Below are 25,078 nucleotides of genomic sequence, written 5' to 3'. Positions count from 1 at the left end.
ATGTGTGTAGACTGACTGCAAATTCATCCCTGTTTAAGGAAAGCCTTGATTTAAAAGGACAAATATGTGTGAAGACTGACTGCAAATTCATTCCTGTTTATGGAAAGCCTTGATTTAAAAGGACAAATATGTGTGTAGACTGACTGCAAATTCATGCCTGTTTAAGGAAAGCCTTGATTTAAAAGGCCAAATATGTGTGTAGACTGACTGCAAATTCATCCCTTTTTAAGGAAAGCCTTGATTTAATAGGCCAAATATGTGTGTAGACTGACTGCAAATTCATCCCTGTTTAAGGAAAGCCTTGATTTAATAGGCCAAATATGTGTGTAGACTGACTGCAAATTCATCCCTTTTTAAGGAAAGCCTTGATTTAATAGGCCAAATATGTGTGTAGACTGACTGCAAATTCATGCCTGTTTAAGGAAAGCCTTGATTTAAAAGGACAAATATGTGTGTAGACTGACTGCAAATTCATCCCTTTTTAAGGAAAGCCTTGATTTAATAGGCCAAATATGTGTGTAGACTGACTGCAAATTCATGCCTGTTTAAGGAAAGCCTTGATTTAAAAGGCCAAATATGTGTGTAGACTGACTGCAAATTCATCCCTTTTTAAGGAAAGCCTTGATTTAATAGGCCAAATATGTGTGTAGACTGACTGCAAATTCATGCCTGTTTAAGGAAAGCCTTGATTTAAAAGGCCAAATATGTGTGTAGACTGACTGCAAATTCATCCCTTTTTAAGGAAAGCCTTGATTTAATAGGCCAAATATGTGTGTAGACTGACTGCAAATTCATCCCTTTTTAAGGAAAGCCTTGATTTAAAAGGCAAATTTGTTAAGCTACCTAAGGTCAATAACTGGATGGGGTCTTTCAAAGGCGTTGGGAAATAGAAAATCCTGGCGGTTACATCTGAAAGTTTTCTAAATATCTTGAGTCATGAGCAGATGCAAAATTTCAGTTTCTCCAAATCTGATGGATGTTCATCATGAAGCTGAATGAAATTCAAAACCTCTCTGAAACAATCAGTGCCACAAATTTAACAAAAACAGTCTGATCCAATAATTGTGAAAAAGAATGTCTGGCGCTAATCAGTAGTGTGTCTACAGTCAGTTGGGACAGTAAGAGAATTACATGTGTTGGGAAGCTTGAGGAAAGAGAGACCTTGTTTCTTATCCATTTACCTCTTGAACATGGGGCCTGTTCCTGACCGAATTCAATTGAGGTCAAAACTTGTGGTGTTTGACAGTATTTGTACTCTTATCTTTTTGCCAAGGATTGTCTCTCTGTTGAGACTGAGAATGATTTGGCCTGTGTAAAAACAAGCAGTTTCTGTGTTGCCATCTTCCACATCTCTTCTAATGTCAAATAGTAATAGTGACTCAAAGGGTGTAGCCGAGAGTCAAGGAATGAAGTCAAGCCATATGGGCATTAACCATCAAATGGTGAACAATCCTGTAGACTTAATGCATGATTGCTACCTGATTTTCCCTATGTCAAAATTGGCTAGCGAGTCTAATTTACACATGAGCTTATGATCCTTTCAGAATAGAATGCATTAAAATTACCTGGATTATGGATCTTATTTGACAGATGGTCTGATATTTCCTTTAGCTTTGCAGAATGCAGTAGTATATGGAAAGAATGATGTCTGTCCTCATCTTCAAGATGCCTTCCCCATATAAGCTTGGCTCACAGTTGGTGTTGGCAGCCATTTGAAAGTTGGCAACACATGATATATTTCCTATAAAGCTATTTTAAATCTGAATTCACAGTGGGAAATGTCCTCCTCAGGCACTACCTCAATGCCTGTGTAGAACATTCAAAAGTAATAGACTGGGCATTGCCATAATTTCCCATGTCACGGCATATCCTCAATTTATAAGTCACATATAAATGTCTAGATGGCTGAAATGGCAACAGAAATGCCACAGCTTATCTTCCTGGTATGGATGGCCAGAGAGATTGCTAGATGGCTGGCTCAGTTGCTTGCTGGATGGTCAGCTCTGGAACTGTGCATGCAGCAGGACAGATGGATCAGCTGCTCTTATACCATGGAACTGTCTGTGTGGCATGGTTTGCCAAAGTTATAGATCTTGGTCATTAGACAAGAGGTATAGCTAGCTGGCTGAACAAGAGATGAAGCAGTGATGGTGATATGAGATTCAACAAAATACTCCATGCTTGTATTGCGTCCATGTATTGCTGAGAAGTGTGCTACTGGTCATCTCACCTACCGCTCAGACAGACTGCCTTTTTTTCTTCTTACTTTTTCTTTTCTTATCAACTGGTTGGTCAGTTCAGTAACTGGATCACGATTTAACTCTGCATGCTATTGTGTGGCATGTCAGCATGAATTCATAGTCACTCATAAATTTGTACTGCAGGCAGTGTGGCTGGGCTAGCTGGAAAAACATATCCCATGTACTCGGAATTACAGTTTCTTTGACCAAGTTCAGACATGATGGGTACTTGTGCCCACTGGGCTGCCTAGGTAAAGGGGGACACTACCCCATTAACTCCAAGCCATCCATGGAGTGTACAATGAAGTATACAAATGATGAACACTTCATTTAAGCAAGACATGTCACATGTGTCTTCATTAGTTTTATATTTGTTACATTTACTGCACTTCATTGCTTAAATGAAATGACAAGAATGCCAGTCTGGAAAATAAAAACTGTTCACAAATTAGAATAATAATACTTATAATAAATATCTATTCAGTGAGCATGAATATACAACCAGCTACCAATAATACTGTATTGAAGGACAATGTCAATAAAACAACTTTGAAAAGATTCACATATATACGAAAAATACCCAAAGATTGCAACATGTAGCAATGGCATTAATACATGCAACCAAAATGCCTTTTTGCAGGACTGGGACAAGTGTGTGTGTGTGACTTGGATTTTTAATGTAGCTTTAACAATGTTTCAGTCATATCGCTATGATGTCTGCAGTGTGGCAGTTTATAGTGATGTCTAGCTCTGGGGCATCATGCTGCAGACATGTAGCATGATGCCCCACCTATTCATATTATCCTGACACCAGGCCAACCAGTCCTAACACTAACCTCTTAATGCTGAGCAATAAGCGAGGCAGCAGTTAGTACCATTTCTGTAAGTCTTTGGTATGATCGAACCCACAACCTCCCAGATCCAAGGTGGATGCTCTAACCACTAGACCACCTGAGCAGTTGGAATGGGTTGAAATTGGGAAGATATTCAAGAATATCAGGTCTTGTGGAACTGTGTTAATGGTACAGAGCAAAAGGTGTAAACTCATAACCATCTGGTTAATGGCTAGCACTATAGTGGTGGCAGGGGACGTAATGGGTAAGAGTTTTTTCCCTTTGTCTACATGGTACGTTAAGATGGCATGGCTTGGTTGCGTAAATTTCTTTATGCTGTATGGTGTGACTTTTTCAGCTATTATTGTTTAGTATTTATAGATATGGATATATTTGTGAACTAGGTGTTTCGGACTTGTGTTGTTATTGAAACTGATGTCAGGCATGTACACCTTCCATAATTGCTCTGCAGTATGTTGATAGTGAAATACCAATAGTCAGCTAGGAAGAAGAGCTAGCCTCCCACAGCAGTAGACACGTGGGTTCAAGGCAAGTAGAATATCTCAAAAACTGCTTGGATGACAACTATTCTGAATTGCATCAAGCTATTTAGTAGACAATGTTTTACAAAATTTTAATCCAGGGAAAGGGCTTGCATTTGCACTGTGAGCAAAATATGCTGTCAAAAATGGCCTTTGGATGTGAAAAATGCATCTATAAAATAGGGGCTGGGGTGCATAAACTTCTTCTGCTATGAACTGCCATTGACTTCTCTGGTCAAGTGAATAATATTCTTATGCTTTGTTTTAATATAGGTATCTAAACATATGGAACTTTTTGACCTCACTCGTGTATTTATGATTTTTTATACTAGGTCATTGATTGCAGCATTAAATTTGTACATAAAAACTGGCCCCTGCCCCCTAAATGATAAATTGCTTGCATCTTTCTGGTTGTTGTTGTTGTGGGATTCAACACCATATTTCAGCACACGATAGGCTATGCACGGCAGCCAGTATTAAAGGTGGAGGATGAACCTGGGAAAACACAGTGAAGGACCACTGACCCACGAGAAGCTACTGGCAAGCTTTCTCACATACCTACGTTAGCCGAATCCTAGACTCGAACCCACGAAGAGAGAGGTGAGATGGCAGTGATCCCACTCGGGAGCCCGCATCTTTCTGGTAGAGCATGATTAAGAGGTAGTGGAGTTTATAATCCTAGCATTAGTACAATTGGGTATTTATTCAAATGAGAAAGTCATGTTGAAGGTTGTCTATTTTAAGTAATGGCCATATCTGATCAACATCACATGTACAACATTTTCAAACAATAACACCCTTCCTGTAGATGGTCAGCTACAGAGTTATATTCATTTTCCATTATGAGGTTTAGGAGAAAAAGTAAGTGAAAGATTGCTGTGCTGACTTAAAGACAGACAGAGTTAAAAACAAGAAAAAACAAAACAATGATAACTAGATCAAGACGAGAATCTTTATATACAAAGCAGCTCTCAGTGATATACATTTCTGACTTGCCAAGAATGCATTTCATGATAAATACATTGTGGACATATAATACTGAAATTGTTTTCATTTTGGGGAAATTTTTTATCCAAAATATACCCATACCTAAACGTTCATTAATGCTTGGTAGGTCTTCATCAACACTCTTTTCTTGGTCAATTTTGCTATCACTTCCTGTCAACGATGTGTTCATGATTGGTGTGGTGGGTCGACTTCTTTTACCAGTTGAGCCTTTTGAGGTTACATCCTTTTTGATACCCCCTCCTGGACTGGAAGAAATGATAAAACAATTTCAACTTTAGTAAAACAGATATCTGCTTTACCTGTACAGCCAGTTTTAGGTTAATCAATTTAATGCAAATTTGATGCTTTTATTAAATCTTAATTTCAGGAATATTTTCCTAGGACAGGAAAGAAAACAAAACAACCCCTGAACTTTAGACCTTCAAGAGACAAAGGACTTGTTATATGAAATACACATTTGAAAGTGTAAATGCCCTCTATTTTTTGAAGTTCATGGATTATAATTGTTGTTTATTTTAAGAAGTCCTTGAACAGTCCCTTATGTTGAGAAGACCACCCATATATATATATATATATATATATATATATATATATATATATATATATATATATATATATAGATAGTCATATTCAAACTGTCTTCTACTTCTCATTCTAACATTTAACATTTGATTTTAAGCAAAAGTTTATCTTCAAGTAGAAAATTCTGTGTTGTACATTTATCACAAACACAGTGATTATATGTTCATGTGCAGTCTATTCAAACCTGAGAGACATGAGGAATGTTATTTTGGCCAAGACGTCAAATAAGTATTGCAGAAACAATATATTGTAATTAATTGTAACTAATTAATTGTAACAGTACCTAGATTACAGTTTGCAGTTACCAACATGTAAAAATACTTAATCAACTATACATGGTACATTAAGGTGGCATGGTTTGGTTTTGTAAATTTCTTTATGCTGTATGGTGTGACTTTTTCAGCTATTATTGTTTAGTATTTATAGATATGGATATAATTGTGAACTAGGTGTTTCGGGCTTGTGTTGTTATTGAAACTGAAGTCAGGCATGTACACATTCCATAATTGCTCTGCAGTATGCTGATAGTGAAATACCAATTGTTGGCTAGGAAGAAGAGCTAGCCTCCCACAGCAGTAGACAGGTGGGTTAATTTTTTCATTTTTTCCTTTTCTTCGACGAAACAAATCTATGCCATTCCGGTCATCAAAGACTTCTAGTATAGGATGCTCCTCCAAATATTCTGATCAAGTTATTCAGCGTTTCATTCAAAAGGACAGCTCTGTTTTGCAGTCTTACTTCTTTGCATCAATTTTGAGTTTCCTCAACAGCATATGGGATTGGTTTTCATTTTGCACAGCACAGCAATCCTCAGCAACAATTAAACAAGTGGGGTTAAACTTGTGACAGCTAAAGGATGACTGCAAGTTAGTATTTCCATTTCAAATGGAAGGTTTTGCTTTTCATCAGTAATACACAACTCACAAATTTCTTTTAATAAACTCTCTGTTTCCACATTATTCAACCACAGAACTGATTTTCCCACTGAGGTATCTAAGTTCTCATGGTCATGGTTCTGCCATCATTTTTGTCAACACCCTTAACTATAGTTGTGACGGAGTCAGTATTAAATATATATTCCAAGTTCAAGTTCTCTTGTCTACACATGCTTATTAGCAATCATGTCTTTTTTATGAGTCAAATTATTTTTCTGCATTCTGATACTGTAGTACCCTAGTCTAAATCACACATAACAAAGTAGTGGTTATTATTATTACTATTATTATTATTATGGTATATTGATAATTCAACAGTACTGTCCAACTCAAACTGAGAAAGCATAGATTACTTTCACCATTTATATATGCATTATCATCATTTTTCAAATAAAGGGCATTATTTATTTGCCAAACAATCGCAAGTGTTAACATACACATTCAATAAAACATGTTTCTTTAAAGTCACACCAAAGATGGATTAACTGTTAATTAGTCACATTGGCTTCCTGCCTGTTTACCTAAGTCTAGTCATTAGCTACTCAGCAAATTGGCCGTGTGGCTAACCAAAAATATAAAAAGTGGATTGTCCTGGGAGAAAATAAGTTACATCACGTGGATGCATTAAAATAAAAAATTCAGGTAAGTCCACTGAGAATTTTACCTATTAATTTAATGCAGAAGCTCAAGTCCTTGAGAGTCCTGTATCAAAGTCCACTTTACATATTAAAAATAAAAGTCCTTGAGAGTCCTGTATCAAAATCCACTTTACATATTAAAAATAAAAGTTAAGCATAAAACAAAATCCAGAACATTCAAAGAAAGCCACTTATCAAATTCTCATTTCCAATGCATAGGCTACACATGTGAAGTGCAAGAAATCTCCAGTGTGATATGTAAGCCACCTTAGACATGATGTCAAAGCAGTTAGTGAAATATCCAGTGTGATATGTCAGTCAGCTCAGACATGACCTCATGAGAAGTGAAATCTCCAAAGTTTGATAATTAATATCAGTGAGATTAGACAAGATGTCATGAAAAGTCAGTGACAATCAGTTACACTCTTATGCTACACCTATTATAGACAAACATTCCTTGTTAGGCAAAGTTGGCTCAGTGGTACTTTTGACAAAGAGGTGCTGGCCTATCAACAGATCAGTCAAAATAGTCTACTGTGGTGTGTCACTGGACACTCGACTTCCAATCACATCTTAATGTCTTTTTGTGCCATTGCATCCTGATTTTTCATGCAAAAATACATGCATGCTGATTTTTTAAACAGCTCAAGAGAGAAAAAACAAAAAATGCTGAAAATAAAAGAAAATTGTTGTGAACAAGGAAGGAAACAAAAAAACTAATCATGCTTTCTTACCATTTAAAGCGAACTCTGAAATAAAAGTGAAAAAAGATGAACTCTGGCAGTAACAAACAATACCACTATTGAGTCTGGCAAGAAAAATGGTACCGGAAAAAAAATCATTATTTGAAATTCTTTTCTTTTGGTACTACTTAATTGGTTTGTTATATTAAAAGTGTGTGTGTGTGTGTGATTTGGATTTTTAACGTAGCTTAACAATTTTTCAGTCATATTACTACAATGTGTCAGTTTATATTGATGGTACTATGTACAAGATTTGTTACTTTTGGTACTATGTACATGTACATAATTTGTTACTTTTGGTACTATGTACATGTAATTAATTTTTTACTTTTCGCACTATGTACATTTACATCATTTGTTACTTCTGGTACTATGTACATAATTTGTTACTTTTGGTACTATATACATGATTTAACTATGCATAATACACAATTTTCTTATTTTCATATTAATGAACTGAAAAAGTTTTTTCCCCCAGTCAATCTAACAAAAGAATGAAGACACTAGCTTCCTCCATGCATCACAGTCAACCTTTGTGAAATATAAAATCTGTTGCATACAGCATTGTAGCTAAATGGTTAACTTGTACTAGCCTTATTAAAGAAGTAAATAAATCTTACAAACGTCAATAGTCTTGTACTTTGATGGACTAAGTTAATAAACTTGTTTCATTTCATATCACATCACAGTGCAGTGCTTTGTACCATGCCTTGATAGAAAACACGTCTGGTAATTTGTTGTTCTAAAGCACAGGACCGCACTGAAGTGGATCTAATAAAGTTTTTTTCTTGGTTAAATTAAAAAATAATATTTACAAGCAGTTACCTTGTGGGGCAGGGCTGATCAAATCCAACAGCCTGACATACTGGACTATTAATTTTTTAAGTCAGGAAAGTAAAACTAAAGGTTTCCAAGTTGCTAGTCCAGGACAAGTTTTCTTCCCATTTTCAAAAGTCCTTATTTTCATGCATTGATCACTTTATCTTATATACTTTTATCTGGCCATTCATGCCCTTGGGGCATAATTAACGCCTGAATAAACCCCTTTCTATGTTAAAACTTATTTACATCCTGTCTCACTACTAATGCTGGTCAGTGTGCATTGTTGGGCTAAGAGAGCAAATCAAAACACACCCACAACACAAAGCCGGTATGGCTAATTAGCTGAAAATGAAGCAGCTTACTCAACCATGTTCCTCACGAATGGCCCAATCTAATTTTGATTTGGTGAGTAAGTGTAATTAAATTAATGAAAGGAACTTAAAGCAGCCATGTTCCTCACGAATGGCCCAATCTAATTTTGATCTGGTAAATGTAATTAAATTAATGAAAGGAACTTAAAGCAGCCATGTTCCTCACGAATGGCCCAATCTAATTTTGATCTGGTAAGTGAAATTAAATTAATGAAAGGAACTTAAAGCAGCCATGTTCCTCACGAATGGCCCAATCTAATTTTGATCTGGTGAGTAAGTGTAATTAAATTAATGAAAGGAACTTAAAGCAGCCATGTTCCTCACAAATGGCCCAATCTAATTTTGATCTGGTGAGTAAGTGTAATTAAATTAATGAAAGGAACTTAAAGTAGCCATGTTCCTCATAAATGGCCCAATCTAATTTTGATCTGGTGAGTAAGTGTAATTAATGAAAGGAACTTAAAGCAACCATGTTCCTCATGAATGGCCCAATCTAATTTTGATCTGGTGAGTAAGTGTAATTAAATTAATGAAAGGAACTTAACCAACATTTCTGACTATTTCTTCTATGAACTGATTACAATAATGATTCTTTAAGTTTTAACTGATTAAACAGAAGATTCAATTAATTTTGTGATATTGTATTTAAAGAGATATAGTTATGCTAATTAATGAGTTGTCTCCGTCCATTTTTAATCGACAAAATGTATGTTATGATCGCTTTAGAAGTAGCTGTCAAGCTGATGTTTACTCTCTGGCTATGAGTTTGTCAAATTATATTATTTTGTAATAAGGAAGATTTGGAAAAGGAAAATTCATGCAAAAGTGGATGGATAAAATGTAAGACTGCAAATGAGCGTGAAGTAGCTCTTTCTCCAAAGAGATCAGAATCTGTGGCAGGAAGGTCAAATATGACATGACTAAATGGCTGAGAAATTTTCATTGGGTTGATTGTTATCTCTGGATTGAATTTATTGACTCGGAAGAAAAGATGTTTTGCAGTTATTGTAAAAATATCCCAAATTTGCACAGGTTGAAAATTCAACCAGAACATTTGTCAGTGACTACATGCACTTTTCTCATGAGAAGGCAGCTCTGATGGTGTATTGGATGGAAGACTGGCAGATTTTTCTCAGTCAAGTTGAAGACCATCTTGTCATTCATCAGCGGCATAAAACAACACGAATGTGGCTATTAGAACACTTATACCAAGTGCTTGACCAAAACAAACTATTCCAATCAACTGTTTTCCTTATAAACTCCTCGAGAAACTGGCATTATATGGATTTTCAGATTCTGCAATAAATACTCTGGCAGATTACTTCTCAAACAAGAGACAATGGGTCGAAGTTGGAAACTCAACTAGTTCTTGGGCAAATCTCTATATAAAGCTGTACCACTGGGAAGTTGGAAACTCGACTAGTTTTGGGACAAATATCTATATAAAGCTGTACCCTTGGGATCCATTCTTAGTCTGGTTCTTTTAATATCTTTATTACTTACATTTTCTTTTTCATAAACAACTGTAATCTATACAACTATGCTGATGATAATACACTTGCCTACGCTCACCAGGACTTGATTATGAAATCTACTTTGGAAACGGATTGCCATATGTTGACAAAATGGTTTACCAACAATGATATGAAAGCAAACCCTGATAGTTCAAAGCTATAGCACTAGAAAGAAAACCAGCAAATAACTTCATACCTTCTCCTCCATCAAGGTAAATATATCTTATGAGAATTCTATAAAACTTCTTGGAATCATTTTGGACTTTATGCTAAATTTTAATAAGCAAGTCACTAAAGCAAGTGCATGTAAACAATTAAAAATCTACTTAAACAAATTGGAAAATACCTAACAACTGAAGGAAGACTGGCTTTGTACAACTGTTTCATTATGCCAAACTTCAACTTCTCTCCTATAACCTGGCACTTCAGTAGTCTAACAAATATGAACAAGCTTGAAAAACTCCAAGAAAGAGCTCTGAAGTTAGTCTCAGAACTAATGGACAATGCAAATGTTTCAACTCTACACGTCCGAAGGATGAAGACCATGGCAACTTAAGTATTTAAAATTTTAAACTATGCATATTTAAATGATCTGGTAGTTTTTTTTTTTTTTTAAACTCTTCTTCTTCTTTTAGGTATGAAAATACCAAATGAAAGAACATCAAGGCATCTTTTGGTATGCAGCAACAAAATTATCTCCATAATAATTTACGAACATCCTCAGATTTTAATAGTTCTAAATCTCTGTTCAAGTCCTGGTCTGGGAGTTTACTGTGTAAATACTATACTCCTTATGTAAACACAAGTAAATAATTTGCTACAAAAATTGGCTGTATACTTAGCTTTGTAGATTTTTGCCCTTTCAAAATGCTTGTAGACAAGTGCCCTGTATGATGTATATTCGATTTTAGGTACTGAGTGCGTAACTGTTGCAGACAAGTGCCCTATATGTTGTACATTTGATTTTAGGTACTGAGTACATAACTGTTGCAGACAAGTGCCCTATATGTTGTACATTTGATTTTAGGTACTGAGTACATAACTGTTGGCATGAGTTTCTAACTCACAGTGATGGAAGATTTTATACCCTATATGTTTGCATAGTACATGTTTTAGAATGTCTGCTTTTGTTTTTGTATATAGTGTATCTAAAATCACGACTCATGTAAACATTAGAAAGTTGATGGACAGTAAACCAAAATATTGTATGTAAATTGAAATTTGTGCATTGTAATTTAATGTCTGGGGAATTAAATTACATCAAACGTGTACAGACAAGCCATTGTGCATCACAGGGGCTTATATCATTGCTTACAATTTTCTCCTTTTTCGCGCGACCTATAAACGCTGATATATCAATCTATGCTTAATAAATTTGATACCCATATTTAGCTCAGGCATTCAACTGTGTATCCCTATCAAAAGTTTGATTTAATCTCATACCTTTAAGGAATCCCAAATCATTTTGCCATGCTACAACTCAACATGGCCCTGATAACACCCGCTTAAAATTCAAGAACAACACGCTTAATGGAATATTACCTTCATAATTGGCCAACTGAAAATATAAATAAATACTGGACATCATTTTCTTTTAACCAATGAGAGGACATTATTCCATTCAGTGGCATCTCACTTGAATATTAAGCGGGCATGATAAAAATATTTACAGGGATACACAGCTGACTGCCTGAGCTAAATATCTTTATCAAATCTATTAACTTATGCAAAGCATAGCTTGAAATATCAGCATTTATTTTTAAACAGGTCGTGCAAGCAAGGAGACAAATGTTCTCCCTTGTAGTTATTAAATGGTACACATTTGACAGGTCAATTGTAAACAACAACACGAGCCCCTGTGTTGTGCATGAGTACAGCCCTGTCTTAAAATAATGTAAAGATTAAAAATGTGTGCATGTTAGATTATTAACAGAGCTTTAACAATTTTTCAGTCATACTGCTATGATGTCTGTTTTAATAGTCTAGCACTGGAGCATCATGAACATGTAGCATGATGTCCCACCCAGACACATTATCCTGACACCAGACCAACCAGTCACATTACTGTCCTCTTAATGCTGAGCGAATAGCGAGGCAGCTGTTAATTCCATGTTTATGTCTTTTATATGACTCGGCCGAGGGGTCGAACCCGCGACCTCCCACATCCGAAGCGGACGTTCTAACTATTAGGCCACTTTAGCGGTCAAGAATAATAATAATAATAATAATAATAAATAATAATAATAATAATAAATAATAATAATAATAATAAATTATAATAATAATAATAAATAATAATAATAAAAAAGGCTGATTGTTAAACAAATTGCTATTTAAGTTATTGTTTATAGTCGGTAAAATAACGCCAACGAGCTCGTGTCTCTTATTTTGTTGTTGTTGTTGTTGTATGTTTTAACGCCATTTTTCAGCACAAGATAGGCTATACATGGCGGCCAGTATTAATGGTGGAGGAAGAACCCAGGAAATCCCCAGAAAGAACCACCGACCCTCGAGAAGCTACTGGCAAGCTTTCTCACATACCCACATTGGCCGAATCCGAGACTCGAACCTACGCAGACAGAGGTGAGAGGGCAGTGATCCGTAACGGAGAGCGCTTTAGACCACTCGGCCCCCCTCTTATTTTGTAATGCAAACTGTGTAATAAAATGTATCTATGTCTATGTCTAACAGATAAAGTTTAAAGATAAGAAAATTTTAAAATGCCTGCATATGGAAATTATTCATGATTAGAACCATGAACAGAACTTCAAACAAGCCTGGGCACATTTGTCTGCTTTAAAAAAAAAAAATTGAAAGAAGATACTCCCTTGATTATTTTCAAATAATCCAGCAAGAAAATATGATAAATCCAAGTGTAAACATTGATCATGAAATGGTATATTTACCAACTTTAGATTATATTCTAAACCCGTTATAGAGTGCAATTGTTTTCCCTAACAGTACCTTGATGGAGTAGCCGCCATTTTGAAATTTCCGCGATGTCTTAGACTGGCTTCCAATTTAGATTAACTTTTTAAACATTATATTATCAATGACTATAACGGGGAACCATACTTATTTTTCAGTTTTTAGATTAGTTGGTGCAGAATGAATCAGACTGGTTTTCTTTCCTTACGTTCTATGTTTCTATGACAAAGAGTACACAATGTTTACTAAAGCACACCACTGGCAAAAGAAATAAAGAATAGGAATCTTGCTAAGGGATAATTTTATAATATTAATGTAAGAGAGAATAATACGTATTATTGTGTTCAATAAGCAAATTTAATAATAAACTACATTTCCTATTCGCCAAATTTACTCCGTGTTTACCTATATTTAGCTGACCAATCATAGTTAGTCAACACATATTCATTCGCCAGGACGCGTGAAATAACGCTTGTATTTAAAAAAATATATCTCATGGACTAAAGTACTACTAATTACACTTTGAATTTTTAAATACATAATGATAATTTCTATTTTAAATGTTGGAGATATTTATTTTTACGGTCTTTTTATGAGAACTCCATGGTACTACTTTTATTGTATCTTGTCTTCGTTTTGGGTGTTGTTCGGTCCCAGTTGAAACATGACATAAACTTTGTGGAAAATCACATGGAACTACGATTTCTTTATTTTTGTTTGTGTTTTTAGCTCTTTCATTCCACTTATTCAGGATCTACTGATAATGCAACAATGGGCGAGTTGGATGATCCTTATTTAAATTTTGAGCCGCCTCCAGAAGCACCGGTTTTCACTCCGAACGAGGAGGAATTTGCAGATCCTTTGGGCTACATTGCTAAAATCAGACCTATTGCGGAAAAAGCCGGCATATGTAAAATAAAACCACCACCGGTCGGTCTTCTTTGTAATAATTGCTATCTCTGAATTAGTTCTGCATGTTACTTCTCTCACTGACTTACTTTCAAGTTCATTATATTGAGAAAACTGTCATTACGTGCGTCTTGTTTCAGCAAACATGGCGACGCCTTTTGTTGGCAGGGCTGCATAAAGTATGCAAGTAATATCAAGAACTGAAACACCATAATTCACTAAAATAATGAAATTTAGAATTTCCTTGTGCTTAAATTTGATCATATACACTATTGTCAATACGTAGACTCTTGTTTTTTTCATAAATATTCTTTGTTACTTATTTTATTAAAGATCTTGTGAAAATTTTCTGTTACAGAACTGGTAATGATTGAGTTTTGTTGAGAGTGACACATCTGTCACATTGACCCAGAAAAAAAGAAACGTCTAATTCTTCATATATTTGTACCGTTTTCCCCTTTATTAATGCATTTTGAAGAAAAGAAATGTGATGAAAAGTGAAATTTGCAACTTAATTATTGCCATTTTGTCACAAAGAAATCAGAATAACAGGATTTAGTTGAAAGTAATTATTGTTACATGTTTTAAAACCAAGAATTACATTTCTGTTGAGGTTTACTCTAAATCAACAATGTTTGTCTCCATACAAATTTTATGGAATAATGATATTTTTGACCTTAAGAAGTGGTAGATAACAAAAATGTGACTGATAAATTATGATCCAAATATGCATCTTTTAAATATCTAAATAGATTTTTTGTAAACAAAAGTATGCTAGTATATTGAAAGATATCTCGACTATGCTAAATTTATTAGATAAATTCATTATATATTATTCAGAATGTTTAATTCTAGAAAGCAAATGTTTTTATTTTCTTAGGCCTTTTTGTTCATTAAAATCTGGGCTACTTATTTGTAGTCTGTTTTGTGGTCTGATTTGTTGAGAAGGCAGGTTTTTTTTTTTTTTTTACAAAAATTACCTTTAAACATTTGTAATAGTTGAGTTTAAGGAGAAATTTGTTATCCAAGATTTGTCATCACCTGCAGGCATTTGAATAACAGTGACTACTTTCCATAGTGGTCAGTGGATGCTTTCAGCTTGAAATGTGAAATTCTGGAATTATTTTGTCAGTGGGTGCCTTCATTCATTTTAGGATTGGCAACCACCCTTTGCAGTGGATGTGGATAAATTTAAATTCATTCCTCGGATACAAAGGCTTAATGAACTCGAGGTAAGACTTTTTTTAAATTATTTTTTAGATGCTATTTCTTATTGATATCATTGCTTTTAATTATCTCAGTGATTGTCTTTTATTTCCTTTTTTTGTAAAAGTATACTTTATGTTAAATTAAAAAACTAACCAATATTTCTGCCTTTTATAAATAAAATGTTAAAAATAAAACCTGTCTGGAAATGAAAGATAAAATTTTCTGATAAGCAAATGTAGACCTTCCCTTGCTTACCCATTGACTTTGCAGTGACCTTGGACAAAGTGCAGGTTCCACCTTTTATTTGCTTTAGCCAATTTAACTTGGCATCTAATTCCATGATATTGCTTTAGAATATTGAATGCTTAAAGTAGACAGACTGTAGATTTGTCATGGGCCTTTACAGCTGCTTCCTGTTTTGTCATGTTATGGACCCACAACAATTAGCCCTAATCTCTTGGTTTTTAAAATTGTGATATAATTGAACATACATTTTCCTGAAAAGGTTGTAAAAGAAACCTTTGTAAGAGATGTAATAACAAAAATAAAGAATGTAGAGATTGAAGTACTTCCGATGGATTTTGTTTCTTTTCTCAGTTTCTGGAGACCTCAGTTTTGCTTCCAGGACCCTCAGTTTCTGGAGACTAAGGGTTCTGGACTCCTAGTTTAGAGTTAGAAGACTTGCAAATGTTTTTGGTCTGTCCCTCATTTTGAGGAATAGAGAAGTAATGAAAGATCATATCTTCCAATTACTGTTTCAAATATAGCCAATTATATTTATCAAAGAAAGTTTCCAAAATTACACTTATGGATTGAAATGTATGAAATTTAAAGTCATTCCTTTATCAGATTATTTTTTTTATATTGAGAATAGAATTTAAGGGATGTCCTTGGCATGAATGTGAGAAAAGTATTAACATAATACAAATACATTTTTAAATGGACCCCTATATGACAAGTTAAAGTATAATGTTTGTTTTTCTCACGTGCAATATTACGATTTTGTGAGTGGATCAGCTTTTTGGGATGGATGAACAGTATGTAAATGGTATGTGGTTACATATACAGTATGTAAATGGGATGTAGTTACTCTGGATTTTGCATTGCTTGTGTAGTAATGTGGGCCATTGGCCAATCGCAATAGCCTGCTGGTTTTCTAGGTGGTGTGAGCCATGTAGTATATAAGCCAGAAATTTCTTTATATTTTTTTTGTTAACATTAATTTTGACCCATCTTAAAGTGGTCAGCTTGTTTCATGTTTTTTTTCCAGACAAATTTCAAATGCATTATTTGGTATTCTCAGTTTCTCATGTAAAAGATTGAATTGGTTATTTGGCTGTATGCTGAGGTCTTTGTGTTTAACGAGTCACGTTTTTCATGAAGAGCATATTTATCTTTGTCTGCCTGGTTTAGATCTATGCAGCGAATATTCCGGTGGAAATTTTCAGGCTTAAATTTTAAATTTAGTTTTTAACTATAGAAATTCTATACAGTATGCAATTTACAGTGCAGTTATTTTATTTATCATAAAGAATTTCAAGTCTTGTTGCATTATGCTTAGCAATGGCGAGAGGTCAGTAAGTTCACAAGTTTTATTCCCAGGTTTGGAACTAATTGCATTTTTTTAAATCGAATGGGATATTTTGTGCATTCTGTAAAACACAAAATGGTCATATCAGGAAGTTAATTGTGTCTTTTTTAATGTGTCAAATGTTTTGGTGACAAAGACAGTTCTTTGTTGATTTATATGGCTGTATTGGATTGAGTGAGTGTTCTCTCATTGATCATGTACTGACCTTTCAACCATGCACAGAACATCTGGAACTTGAAACAGTTGCATAGTTAATATTGATCAAATGTGCCTTCATACATTTGGACTGTGCTCATGACAAGAGTGGTATTTAAACTTTTAGGCTAAATACTTAAAATTGCTGCGCATAATTTGAAAACAGTTATGAATTCTTTATGCCATTTATTCTTTTTGTCTCATTAAAAATATGCAGTTTATCTTGAATTCTAGTTATGGGTTGCAACTTGCATGAAAACTTTTTCATGACAAGAACGTCTGAAATGACACTCAAGGGAGGCAACTTTTGCATAAATTGTCCTATGTAGAAATGATTGTTAACACTTACGAACGTGGGAATTTTACATTATGTGCGAATAGGATATTTATGAAGTTCAGTGCCTATTAAAAAATTTCCCAGTTCTCCAAATTAGTTTTGATATGCAGAATTCTATAGGATTAACTTGATTTCTTAGACTATTTCCTACAATGAATAACACTGACCTCACTCCGATTTGCATTAATACATTAACCCCTAGCGACAAGTTAATGTGGCAGGAGGTAGTAACCTACTGCCGAGCTTTGTAGCGTCGTGGTCATGCATGATACACTTAAGTGGGTGGTATTATAGAAGGGTAGACAGATGTAGCTCTGCAATGATACCAAATAATCTGGAATATCTAGTTGCACTACAAAACACAGATAAAAAAAATATCATTTTTTGAACCCGACTTTTTCTACCCAAAATTTGCCTGTGGTCGGAATCCGATTTTGTGTCCGGATTTTAGACTTTTTGGTCTCAGATCTAAGGCAGACTGGTATGAACTGCAAACAGATGAGCCTTTGCAAAAAGTAGGATAAGTTGGGCATTTGGAATTAAGATTGGTCTCCATACAAAAATAATGGTTCCGTTTAGCACAATTTTTTTAATAACAAATCCAACTTTTACCCCTCTGCTGATGCGCGAGTCAAATAGCCAATGAAAAACAATGTTTCTCACACAACTTGGCAGTATGTTATTGAAAGATCACCTGGGATATGGTGTTTTCGGATCTGTTCAGAAATAGCATCAAAATGTGTTTCCTACTCGATTTTCAGGCAAAAATGACAAAAACCTCCAGGGGTTAATGTGTTAAAGAGGCTCACTTTAAAATGACAAAAACCTCCAGGCTCACTTTAAAATGACAATGACCTCCAGGCTCACTTTAAAATGACAGTGACCTCCAGGCTCACTTTAAAATGACAGTGACCTCCAGGCTCACTTTAAAATGACAGTGACCTCCAGGCTCACTTTAAAATGACAGTGACCTCCAGGCTCACTTTAAAATGACAATGACCTCCAGGCTCACTTTAAAATGACAATGAAATTGATAAAAAGTATTATGAGAATAAAAAGGAAATCTTTAAGTAACAACATTTGATAAAAAAAAAACGTCTTGTACTTAATGTTAATTTGGTTTCATTAGTAAATTTAAAAGATTTGTAACGTGTGTTTGCATCGTAATTTAAACAATTTAATTAAGCTTATTGAAATTTATTTTAATAAAACTTTTTAATTTCCTCCAATTTTGACATTTTATTTAACAAATGGTTTTCATATTTCGATACACAATTTACAGATTTTGGGACAATGGTACTCGTGTCCAAGAAAAGAAGTCTACATCATGTCCAGTGAAATTTAATTTTAAAAATTTTTAATTTCCATTCCTCTGTAATATACTCGCTGCAGGCTCAGGGATGTAGATTAGGCCTGATATGTCCTTGTGCATTTTGTAAATTGTGACTCTCAGAGGCTGAATTCCTTGTGGTTAGCATGGTAGATTCATGTTAGAATCCTGACATCAGTCTTCTTTATCTTAAGATGTTCTCATCACTTTTATTTTTCTTATTTTTAGATTTAATTGTCACTTTAAATTCTTTTAAATTAATGTCTTCATGATTATTTTATTTGAAATTTTTACTTGTAATTTCATGGTTGATCTCACTTTAGTTGTACTTGATTTTGTTTGTAATGAAAATGTTGGACATGATACAAACATGATCCTATACATTAGGGTAGAGATGTATGAATAAACAGTGGTGAGGTTGCAAATTCTGTATTGACAGTGGTGAGGTTGCAAATTTTGTATTGACAGTGGTAAGGTTGCAAATTCTGTATTGACAATGTTCAAATTTTGGGGTATGAAGGCATGACAGTGCCTGAGCTCAAGAGTCCAGATATGGCAAGAAAAGAAAATTGTTTCCTATTTTTAAAATTCAGGTTGGTAGTTTTTAAAAAACGTGTATTATAATAATTAGTATATACAATGTGCTGACAACTTCAAGCACTGGGCGTAACCCGCTTAGTTTGATGCACAAATCGATTTCTGGAATTTTTAGAATTTAAATTTTTTGTTTTAAACATCATAATGATTTACCAGTAGTATATATAATGTACTAAGCTCTTAAACCAACTCATTTAAATGGAAAAATCAATTTTAGGAAATTCTTTAAATAAATTTTTTTTCCCAGGAATGGGGCTAGGGGTATTGCAAGGGTCGGTAACAAAAAACAGATGGTTGACCAAATACGGATATATTTTTTCTTTGTAATACATAGATGCTGGGGCTACAATAATATCTTGGAGTCAGGTGGCCATGCACTAGACTTGTACATTGTCATGTGAAGTCAGTTATAATAATAATGATGATTGTTTTAATTAAATTGCTTTATGTACTTGTTTATTTGTCAGATCAACTGCTAACTGCATAGACCCAGATCTTGCATCACATAATGTGCCAGAAGATCTAGGTGTGTGCAGTTTGTTTGTACTCCATAGAGCAAACGACATATGTTCTCATTTGCATGCAGATTATGCTGTGACAGATCAGGTTCATTGTTGTTTGCAGTTTGACTCGACTTAATAGCAAGTAAATATGACAGTATTAATTATACTCTCTTCATGGACAGTGTTTAGGGTTCAGCCAAATAATATTTTCCGTTGACATCTTGAGAAGAAAGTATAACATCTGGATCATACAAGAGATAGTGTCCTTTACGTATTTTAGCGTATCTTTATAAAGTGATAAAATGTTAGACTGATTTTTCTTAACTTAATATAAATAGTTATGGTGTTCTAATTTAAACTATTTGATTTTTTTTTTATCAGCTATTCCTGAAACAGGAGAATGAATGAATAAACACTTCAGTTTATCTAGCCTTCTGTTCTTTAGTACAACCAATCACCAACAACATGGCGATAGATTAAAATGTCTGAGTGATCTTTTTTTTTGAACTAGTCATCAGTCGTACGACATCAACTGATTTTCTGACACTAATTTTACTAATAATTTGTTTTGTTTGGTTGAGGTGTTTATGGATGCTCTGAACAGCTTCTGTCTACAATGACACAACACAAGAGAATAATGATTATACAGTTTTAATAATAACAATAGCACTATTGTGAAAGAAATTGATGAAGTAAATAATACTGGTAAGTATACAAGATATTGAGAAAAATAACGAGAATTCAATCAGTTGTACATTGGTGATGCAATGTTTTGAGGCAATAAATTCTATCAACAACACATATCCTTTGTTTTTGGTAAGATTATTATGACTGTCAGCATGTGAAAATGTAATGTTTTAAAACATGTTCATGTATTATAATATGAATAATATTATTGAGAGGATTCTGTTTTAGATATCTAAAATAGATCTTCAAATATGAATACAGTGATGGTTCTGTTATTATTTATTAGGGTCTTCTGGCTGCCTTAATTTTCAATGGTGGCCCAAGGGAGCACCGTGATTTGGGTCTGAGCATCAGTCAAAATGGCGTAATTCCTACTGAGTGTATGCTGCCCACACCTGTGATTGAAATGAACTAGACTGTTCACACCTTATAGGCCAATAATATTGAAATTAACTAGACTGTTCACACCTTATAGGCCAGTAATATTGAAATTAACTAGACTGTTCACACCTTATAGGCCAATAATATTGAAATTAACTAGACTGTTCACACCTTATAGGCCAGTAATATTGAAATTAACTAGACTGTTCACACCTTATAGGCCAATAATATTGCAGTGGTGTAAAATCACTACGAACTGGGAGGGGGTAATTAGTCCCTTGGTGTCATGTTTAGGTGTGCATAGTTGAATCACAGTTTGATTGTTTTGAGATTATAATTGATGTTTATGACAGAGGAAGAGGGAGTCAATTATGAATTGATAGTAAAAGGAAATGTGAACAAACTGCAATAGAAATTACATAAGTGGTGAAAGAAAGGGGCCTGTGTGTTGAAACTTCTACAAGATACTTGTTCTGCAATAAAAATTCATAATTCTAGGGATGTTGGCCCCAAAATTTTAATGTTGGAATCATCCATAGAGTAGCACAGGAAAATACACATTGGGATATACAGTTTTCAAGTGGTTTTGGAGTATCTGGACCCTGACCTAAATAAAAAATATATACATTTTAAAAAGTTAAATATTCAAAAATTTCATGTGACCTGGCTTGGTAAGGATAATGTTAATTATAGAGTTGGCTGTGTACAGTTTCCATTGTGTTAATTACAGGCAAAGTCTCGCATTAAATTGAACTTTCTGGACCAACTTGCAAAGTTCTGGGATCTGCAGGGCAACACTCTAAGAATTCCCCATGTGGAAAAGAAATTACTGGACCTCTACAGCCTTTACAAGGTTAGAATTTGTTGTTTACATTATTGGACCTCTACAGCCTTTACAAGGTTAGTATTTGTTTACATTACTGGACCTCTACAGCCTGTACAAGGTTAGTATTTGTTATGTACATTACTGGACCTATACAGCCTTTACTAGGTTAGTATTTGTTTACATTACTGGATCTATACAGACTTGACAAGGTTAGTATTTGTTGTTTACTTTACTGGACCTCTACAGCCTTTACAAGGTTAGTATTTGTTTACATTATTGGATCTCTACAGTCTTTACAAGGTTAGTATTTGTTATGTACATTACTGGACCTCTACAGCCTTCACAAGGTTAGTATTTGTTTACATTACTGGGCCTCTACCGCATCTACAAGGTTAGTATTTGTTGTTTACATTACTGGGCCTCTACAGCATCTACATGGTTAGTATTTGTTGTTTACATTACTGGACCTCTACAGCCTTTATTAGGTTAGTATTTGTTTACATTACTGGATCTATACAGCCTTGACAAGGTTAGTATTTGTTGTGTACATTACTGAACCTCTACAGCCTTTACAAGGTTAGTATTTGTTTACATTATTGGATCTCTACAGTCTTTACAAGGTTAGTATTCGTTATGTACATTACTGGGCCTCTACAGCCTTTACAAAATTAGTATTTGTTGTTTACATTACTGGACCTCTACAGCCTCTACATGGTTAGTATTTGTTGTTTACATTAATGGACCTCTTCAGCATCTACATGGTTAGTATTTGTTGTTTACATTAATGGACCTCTTCAGCATCTACATGGTTAGTATTTGTTGTTTACATTAATGGACCTCTTCAGCATCTACATGGTTAGTATTGTTTACATTACTGGACCTCTACAGCTTTACAAGGTTAGTATTTGTTTACATTACTGGACCTCTACAGCTTTACATGGTTACTATTTGTTGTTTACATTACTGGACCTCTAGAGCCTTTATAAGGTTAATATTTGTTGTTTACATTACTGGACCTCTGCAGCCTCTACATGGTTACTATTTGTTGTTTACATTACTGGACCTCTACAGCCTTTACTAGGTTAGTTTTTGCTTGGTCAAATTTTGTGGGAATTGAGACGTAGCAGTCTCTCTTTTTAGCATCAGTATCAGTATGACTATTTTCAGGTTTGTGCTGATTTTTATATTCCATGTATTTCTTAAACCCTGTAATATAAAATAATTAGCCTTATTCAGAATGAGATCAAGACACCTCATCCCATGAATATGCATGCCTCTTTGACCTTAGATCAGAATGAGATCAAGACACCTCATCCCATGAATATGCATGCCTCTTTGTCCTTAGATCAGAATGAGATCAAGACACCTCATCCCATGAATATGCATTCTTCTGTGACCTTAGTTGGTCATAGAAAATTTGGAATAAGGTTTTGGTTCAAATTTTTTCATCTGCTTTTCTAAACCTCATTGATGAATTTTTCCCATACTTGGGATGAATGATTACATTATTAAGACAAATCATTAACGAACATGCTCATTCAAATATCTGATAACACTTTTAAGACAATTCATTAACCAACCTGCAAATTCAAATATCTGATTACATTATTAAGACAAATTAACCAACATGCTCATTCAGTTATCTGATTACATTATTAAGACAAATCATTAACCAACCTGCTCATTCAAAATCTGATAACACTATTAAGACAAATCATTAAACCAACCTGCTCATTCAAATATCTGATTACATTATTAAGACAAATCATTAACCAAAATGCTTATTCAGTTATCTGATTACATTATTAAGACAAATCATTAACCAACATGCTCATTCAAATATCTGGTTACATTATTAAGACAAATCATTAAACCAACCTGCTCATTCAAATATCTGATTACATTAAGACAAATCATTAAACCAACCTGCTCATTCAAATATCTGAGTACATTATTAAGACAAATCATTAACCAACATGCTCATTCAAATATCTGATTACACTATTAAGACAAATCATTAACCAACCTGTTCATTCAAATATCTGATAACATTATTAAGACAAATCATTAAACCAACCTGCTCATTCAAATATCTGGTTACATTATTAAGACAAATCATTAAACCAACCTGCTCATTCAAATATCTGGTTACATTATTAAGACAAATCATTAAACCAACATGCTCATTCAAATATCTGATTACATTATTAAGACAAATCATTAAACCAACATGCTCATTCAAATATCAAGGTCACTTTGAAAGAAGATAATGTTTTTGCCTAATTTTTATTACTTTGAGCAAAGTTTGCAGAAGGCTTGAACTTGAGGTATGGAAGAAGTCTATTGATTTTGGGGTCAAAAAGCTAAAAGGTCATGGCAGGGTTCCTACTGTACCAGGAAATAGTGGGGGGGGGGGAGTCTTCTGAAAGATTAGGTTTGTTCTGGACTGGGTAGAGTGAACAAAGTGTATTATAAGACATTTTGTATTAATTTGGTAGTTGCGACTGGAAACACTTTGTTGAACATTATCCCTCTTAAAACTTGCCTATGTGATGAATTTTACTATTATACCCTGCTGATGGTGCAATTTTCAGTCCCATGCTGTATGTGCCATTGACAAGGACTGAATTAAATACCCAGTCAGTGGTTGAAAGTAGATGCTAGGGAACCAGCCAGACATAAATGGATTTTATCAAAAGAATTCAGTCTATTATGTTCAGAGGAATATAATTTTTGAGAATGTTTTGCCAAATTTTGAAAAAACCCTATTATACTGTCAACATGTACATTTAAACTAGTCACATACAAATGCAAACTGATCAAATTTCATTACTTACAAATGTTTATAATCTAGTGATACTGTGGTTTATTTCATTGTTATATGTCTAATTCTGATTTTATGGGAGAGTCTCAAAATATAAACAGCTTTTGAATTTAAAAATGTGTGTTATCAATGATAAAATGTTTTAGATTCCTTTTATTAACTGTTGTATGTGAACTTTGCAGTACTCAATATCATTCAGGAAAAAAAACATGGGAACCGTGTCAGGGTTATTGTGACTCAAAGAAAATGGAGTTTTATAGAGAACTTTGTTCTAGCCAAAATTCCATAATCAGATTTTGTGGATGAGTTGCACTTTGGATAATAAAGAAACCTGTAGATTCTTTTGTCTGAGGTCAGAGGTTATGATCATGGTAAGTGTGACAAGAAAATAATGTTTTCAGCACAGTTAGTTTAGTTCAAGACTACAGAATATGACTTATGGTTGAAGTCGTCTTTGCTTAATAATCTCCCAAATCTACCATATTTACTAGTGCCTGCATAGAGCATATGGAGTGGACTCGTAGTCCTCTTAG

General features: G+C 34.2%; 2 protein-coding genes across 8 annotated transcripts in view; one reads left to right on the top strand and one right to left on the bottom strand.

The window, feature by feature from the left end:
- The window catches only part of LOC149803946 (coiled-coil domain-containing protein 77-like), a 63,043-nt gene extending 49,806 nt beyond the window's left edge, over positions 1-13,237 (bottom strand). The window contains exons 1-3 of one of the 2 annotated variants that reach the window (XM_089953758.1): positions 13,193-13,221; positions 7,513-7,527; positions 4,705-4,868 (exon numbers count right to left, since the gene is read on the bottom strand). In XM_089953758.1, coding sequence (XP_089809884.1) covers positions 4,705-4,868; positions 7,513-7,527; positions 13,193-13,212 — 199 coding nt within the window. In that variant the 5' untranslated portion in view covers positions 13,213-13,221. Of the gene's footprint in view, positions 1-4,704; positions 4,869-7,512; positions 7,528-13,192 lie in introns of both variants that reach the window. The other variant, XM_089953759.1, reaches the window with a different exon arrangement.
- A 543-nt stretch (positions 13,238-13,780) lies between these two features.
- Positions 13,781-25,078, top strand: part of LOC149803945 (lysine-specific demethylase 5A-like) — a 103,939-nt gene continuing 92,641 nt past the window's right edge. For all 6 annotated transcript variants that reach the window (XM_089953756.1, XM_089953753.1, XM_089953757.1 and 3 more), the window contains exons 1-3: positions 13,781-14,086; positions 15,220-15,297; positions 21,626-21,748. In XM_089953756.1, coding sequence (XP_089809882.1) covers positions 13,928-14,086; positions 15,220-15,297; positions 21,626-21,748 — 360 coding nt within the window. In that variant the 5' untranslated portion in view covers positions 13,781-13,927. The remainder of the gene's footprint in view (positions 14,087-15,219; positions 15,298-21,625; positions 21,749-25,078) is intronic.

Source organism: Sinohyriopsis cumingii, chromosome 3, assembly GCF_028554795.1.
Source record: "Sinohyriopsis cumingii isolate HCF-2022 chromosome 3, ASM2855479v2, whole genome shotgun sequence".
NCBI classification, from domain to species: domain Eukaryota; kingdom Metazoa; phylum Mollusca; class Bivalvia; order Unionida; family Unionidae; genus Sinohyriopsis; species Sinohyriopsis cumingii.
Note: the sequence above shows the minus strand (reverse complement) of the source record. Positions and strands in the feature narration are given on the sequence as shown.